Source organism: Canis lupus, chromosome 6 (genome assembly GCF_048164855.1).
Source record: "Canis lupus baileyi chromosome 6, mCanLup2.hap1, whole genome shotgun sequence".
Lineage (NCBI taxonomy): Eukaryota > Metazoa > Chordata > Mammalia > Carnivora > Canidae > Canis > Canis lupus.
In genome coordinates this window covers 41,206,841-41,212,840 of record NC_132843.1, presented here as the reverse complement: position 1 = coordinate 41,212,840, position 6,000 = coordinate 41,206,841, and the positions used below count along the sequence as shown (strand labels likewise).

The 6,000-nt window shown below is 50.5% G+C and overlaps 1 protein-coding gene across 5 annotated transcripts in view; it reads left to right on the top strand.

The window, feature by feature from the left end:
* Positions 1 to 815: 815 nt before the first annotated feature.
* TP53BP2 (tumor protein p53 binding protein 2) overlaps positions 816 to 6,000 on the top strand; it is a 55,833-nt gene continuing 50,648 nt past the window's right edge. For 2 of the 5 annotated variants that reach the window (XM_072830111.1, XM_072830110.1), the window contains exon 1: positions 816 to 973. In XM_072830111.1, the coding sequence (XP_072686212.1) occupies positions 947 to 973 (27 nt within the window). In that variant the 5' untranslated portion in view covers positions 816 to 946. The remainder of the gene's footprint in view (positions 974 to 6,000) is intronic. The other 3 variants (XM_072830115.1, XM_072830114.1, XM_072830113.1) reach the window with 3 other exon arrangements.

The following is a 6,000-nucleotide window of genomic DNA, read 5'->3' as shown; positions in this document are numbered from 1 at the left end:
GGGCCCCTTCCCCCAGCACCCGCTCCTCTCTCCCTCCTTCCCCTCCCAGGGCCCTCGCCCCCCCACCCCGCCCCGCCGCCAGAGTTCTCTCCTCCTCCCTCCCCCACCCCAGTGCCTGACAGGCTCGGCAGCCGCCTTCCTCAGAAGGCTGCTGGGCACACTTTTTGTTTTTTGTTTTTATTTATTTATTCATGAGAGACACAGGAAAGAGAGAGGCAAAGACACAGGCGAGAAGCAGGCTCCATGCAGGGAGCCCGACGGGGGACTCGATCCCGGTCTCCAGGATCAGGCTCTGGGCTGAAGGCAGGTGCTTAAACTGCTGAGCCACCCGGGCTGCCCTGGGCACACTTGTAACCGTTTTGAAGGCTTGTTTATTGTGCCTGTGGCAAAAATATGTACGACCTACCGTTGAAGTCATTTTTAAGTGCATTCCTTCATTAAGTTAAAGCGAGTCAGACCGGAGCGTCGCACCGGAGTCCCGGCGAGTGGCCGCGAACCGGCGCCCCCCGGACCGCCCCGCGGGTCTCCCAGCCCGGCCCGCGCAGGCGCGCTCCCGGCCCCGCCCCGCCCCCCCCGCCCCCCCGCGCGTCCCCGCTCCCGCCCGCGCAGGCGCGCTCCCGGCCCCGCCCCCCCGCCCCCGCCGCGCGCCCCCGCCCCCGCCCGCGCAGGCGCGCTCCCGGGCCCGCCCCTCCCCGCCGCCGCGCGCGGGGGGCGGAGCGCAGAGGGCGCGCGGGCGGTCGCGGGCGCGGAGCAGACAAAGCGGCGGCGGGGCCGCGGGGGGTAGGCCTGCGGCTCGGCGGCGCCCCCGCCCGCGGGGAGGGCTCGGAGGACCGCCCACGCCGCGGCCGCCTCGCAACAGGTCGGCCGCCTTCCGGGAGCCTCGCCCTGCGCCGCCGCCCCCCGCTCCCGAGACCTGGGCGCCCCGCTCGGCTCGGGCCGCGGCTCCATGCGGTTCGGCTCCAAGATGATGCCGGTAAGCGCGCGGACGGGCGCCCAGCCGGGGGCGGGGGCGGGGGGCAGCTCGCGGCGCGGCCGCCCCCGCCGCCCGCCGCAGCCCCGAGCCCTCCGGGCCCCCGGCCCCCGCCCCGGCCCCCGCCCCCGCCGGCGGGCAGCTGCGCGCGCACGGCCGCCGAAACTTTCCTGGGTCCTCGGTGCGGTCGCGAGCGTCGAGAACTGGGCCCGGGAGTCGCGGCTGCTTTGTCCTTTTAGAAAACTTTTTGTCAGAGCGAAATAGGCACAAAACTTGCCCTTGCCTTAGTTTTGCTTGCGTTTCGCTCTCTGCGACGGCAGCCCGACTGCGCCCCGGGCTCCCCTCCCCCACGGGCTCCCCACCGGGCCCCCCGCTCCCCTGACCCTCCTCCCCCCAGGTCCCCGCCCCGAAGCCCGGGCTCCCCCTGCCCGCGAACCCCACTGAGCCCGGGACCCCCTACCCCTGAGCCCCACTTCGACCCCCCAACCCTACAGAGCTCCCTATCCCCCCACGAGCCCCCCCACCCCCACGCCTCCTCCGGACGCCCCACCCTAATCCTCCGGGTACCCTGAGACCTCCTGAGCTCCCTGGCTCCCCGAACCCCCAGCGCCGCGAGCCCCGGCCAGGGCAGGGCAGGGCCCCCTGCGGCCGCGGGCAGACACGGGTGGAGTGGGTGGAGCGGCGCTTTCCTTCTCAGCGCCCGCGCGCTGGGGGGCCCGAGGGGCGCTGCGCTGCTGGGGGCTCGTGCACGCCCCCCAAGCTGTGCTCGCGCCTCTCCCCCAACCCCGGGTCGCTCCGCGGCTCTTGGTGCTTTCTTAGGGCCTCCTGTGCGGGGAGGAAGCAGCAGGGAACTTTCAGCCCATCTGTGGGCTCCCTGATAGGCCGTCACAGGGGGAGAAGTTTGGTCCCTGGTCCCCGCCTCTGTCGTGGGGGGGAGTCCAAAAGGGTCAGGGTCCCAGCCGACTGGTCTAAATTGGAGTTGTGCAGTTCCGCTGGTTTGGGATATTTTGTCCCGCCAGGATTAAGGGATTTGGGAAGTGTTAGTTATGCATCCTGTTTAACACCTAGTTACAAAGTAAATTTTGTGATGCACATACCCAGTGTTACAATATGGACCTGGATGAGGGGAGTTTGCTATTAAAATCTCTATCCCTTGGATTTGCATTTCTCTCTCTGTCTTTTTTTTTTTAATTTTTATTTATTTATGATAGTCACAGAGAGAGAGAGAGAGAGGCAGAGACATAGGCAGAGGGAGAAGCAGGCTCCATGCACCGGGAGCCCGACGTGGGATTTGATCCCGGGTCTCCAGGATTGCGCCCTGGGCCAAAGGCAGGCGCTAAACCGCTGCGCCACCCAGGGATCCCTCTCTCTCTCTCTCTCTCTCTTTTTTTAACATTTCTTTCTCTTGAAATGACTTTTGCAGATTGTCTCTAAATTTTCCTAAAAATAGAAGCAAGACAAGTATTGGTTGCAATGTGATTTTTTTTTTTTAAGATTTTATTTATTCATTCATGAGAGAGAGGTGGAGAGGCAGGCATCCTGTGGGGAGCTCAAAGTGGGACTGGATCCCAGGACCCCAGGATCACTCTCTGAGCTGAAGGCTGACACTCAATCACTGAGCCACCCAGGTACCCCTGCAGTGTGATTTTTTAAGGATAGTTTCATGTCAAGGTATCCTTAAAACTAAGGAGTTTTCCCTCTCCCAGCGATATTACCGGATGATCAGAATTTATAAAAAAGTTATGTTGCTCTTGAGACGTTGTGGTTCTCATTGCACTGAGCACAGACTCAAAGCCACCAACAACAGCCAGAGCTTCACTATTTGTTCCGCTATGACCTTTGGGACCAGAACTGCCTTCTTTTAAAAAGTGATGTGTCTCAGACTCAGCATCTGTAAAATGGGGGTGATGATCATACTGGCTCTTTGGGTGGTGCTGAGGATCAGGGCTGCTGGTTCTGAAGCAGCGAGTCCAGTGCCCAGCTTGTAAGAGGGACGACGTAAGACCTTTTCTAGAGTTTGCAATCTTGGGATCCATAAACACGTGAAGCAAGTTTTCATTTAGTGGCATCATATTATATGTGTCTTTATCCTCTCATATCTTGGGTACTTGAAAAGAAACCTGTTTTCTTAACATTTATTTCTCATCTTTGGCTTTTAATATACTTGGATTTTAATTTTAAAGTTGAGTGAGGTTTCATATCTTATTACTTTGAAAATTCCTAACCAATTTATTGGGGAAAGCAGTGTGCTTCATATGAAAAAATGGATCATCTCAGGATGTAGACAGTTGCCTTGATATGCTTTTATTGTTGTGCTGATTAAAGGTACCTAACAAAAATTGCTATTTTAACCATTTTCAAGTGTGTAGTTCTCTAGCACTAAGTACATTCCTTGATTTGCCTTTAAAGGCATTCTAAAGATAACAGCTTGCTATTTAGACAGCATTATATACAAAATGTTTGTATATTTTCTCACCAAATGGTAGAGAATCAAGTGATTTTTTTATGTGGGACATGAAGTGATAATTGGACCCAAAACCAGAAGGAAAAGGTGCATTTTAGTAGGCTAACTAAAAATAAGTAGGCAAACAGCTGAGTATCAGGGTGGAGGTAATGATAGGGTGCGGCAGAGTGGCTGTGATAATTAACACTCATTTTCAGATACCCACCAAAGCATCTCTGATTCTCTGATATTTCTACAACTTGGTAAGAAGAAACTGATTAACCTCTTCTACTTGGCACCGTATTTTCCTTTATCGAAGAATGTGTTGTTTGCAGGTTGAGAGTATGGCTTTTTGAGTTGAGCCATCCTTATTGTACTTGGCTACCAAATAAAGGGAGGTAAGTATTAACAGCAAAATTTCTCAGCTATTTAAAATGATATCAGATATCTTTTTTTATCGCTTTCATTTTGTAAAGCATTATACCGAAGCAAAGCATATATTCAAAAATATTTTTATGAGTTTAGCTAACCTAAAAGGATTCACTGTACTTTTGGATGTAGTTTTATACAAATTTCTGTACGGCTATTGAAATGGTAAATTAAAAACAAAACAAAACAACACATAAAACCACATGGTATTGTGCAGGGCCACATGGAAGGCCAGAGGACTTGAATTTGCCTGTCTGGCAGGTACTGTGTGTTAGGCATACAAGGTCCAACTGTGATGGAGATGCGCTGTGTCGTGCTGTCCCGTATGGCAGCCACCAGCCATCTGCAGCTACAGCACTAGAAATGTGGCCGGTGGGATGAGAAACTGAAATTTTAAGACAATTATTTAGTTTTGATTACATCTAAATAGCCACATGTGCCTGGTGGCCACTGTATTGATACTGTAGTCACTTTGACAAAGTAGCACACAATTGTATGTTGGAATTGCACATTTGCAGCCTCGTGTTTCCATTAATACTTTAAAATGAAATTGTAATGGCCTGTTTACCCCTGATGACTTGGGAAGTGGGTTTTCCAGTTATTTAGTTCAGCGTTCTCTTTGAACCAGTCTCTTTGGGTGGCCCTGATACAGATAATGTTCTCAAGAAAATGATAGCTTACTTTAAAAAGCTCAATTGACCTGATCGTGATTTAAGTTTTAAATTTGTGGCATTTTCCCTTCTAAGGCCGCAGTATATCATAATTATTTCTAGTTATTCCATGATGCTGTAGGACAGTATCTGATCATGAGAGCTGCTAGTTTGGGAAGTCTAGGACCAAAAAAATAGATTCTTGCAGTATCTCCTTTAGAAGTCTGACAGCTGGTGGGTAGGATTTCTGTATTTCTAAAGGAAACTACCTGTGCAGCTCACAGACCAAAGGCATGACTGGCTTAAATACTTGCGTTATTTCTGTAAAAGGGTGGTATTACTTGCATATATTTTCCAAACTGAAATTATGTGTTGAAGTTAAAAAGCTGTCAAGTTGGGACGCCTGGGTGGTTGAGCGGTCAAGCGTCTGCCTTCAGCTCAGGGCGAGATTCCGGGATCTGGGATCGAGTCCTGCATTGGGCTCCTTTGCGGGGCACCTGTTTCATCCCTCTGCCTATGTCTCTGCCTCTTTCTCGGTGTCTCTCATGAATGGATGAAATCTTTAAAACAAAACAAAATTTCAAGTTACAGCTTTAGAACATTGTGTTTATATGATTATACCATGTGGTAAAAGAATTTCTTCTTGTTGAATAGTAATGTAGCAGGTTAATTTAGGTTTTATTCCAGAATAAAGTTTAAGGTCGGTTGTCTATCTTTATAGAATTGTGATTCTCAAAGGCTGTTAAATCCTCTATTCTTTAAAAACATGACAAGTACCTCACATTTTATGTGCTTGTGACTTCTGCTATATTCATTAAAAGCTGAAAAGTATTAAAAATTTTCTGCATTTTTACCTCTTTCAGGGAAACAGTTTAGACTTTATAAGGAACTTTAGCACAAGCATACAGCTGCTTGTGTTTTAACACTTGAAGATGATTTTAAGTATCTGGAGGCCATGAGAACAGAGGGTCATTTACTCATGTGCTGCAACTGTTTTCTCTCCCACATCCCCTGCCCTCCAACAGTAGAAAGTGGAAACAGTGGAACAAAACCTGCTTTTTTTGTTTTTCCTGAAGCTTTTAAGGAATACTGTAGACCTTTATCTGTTGGTAATCTGTCACTGTGTGGGGCATTCCTTAAAAAGTCTGTTTAAAGCAAACTCATCACTGAGTCCTTCTTGGTACTCCTGTGTCATGGAGGGCCTCTTACCAGCTCAGAGAGGGGACTGTCCACCAGTGCCTGTTGGTGTGATTTGCCGTCTTGGGTTGCGAACCTCTTACCAGCCTCTACTAAGTATCAAAGGATAAGGAGAGTGGGGTAGGAGAGTTTAGGAATCTGGAATGTTCTTTTCCGCTCATGCCACTCTACCAAGTCAAACATGATTGAAATACTTGCCTTTTGGTGTGCTATGTTCTGAAGAGAACATTTTTCTTTAATGAGATGTAATTGAGAAAAGGAAACAGATGACAGACCGTGTATGAAATATATACTTATTTTGGAGTGCTGAG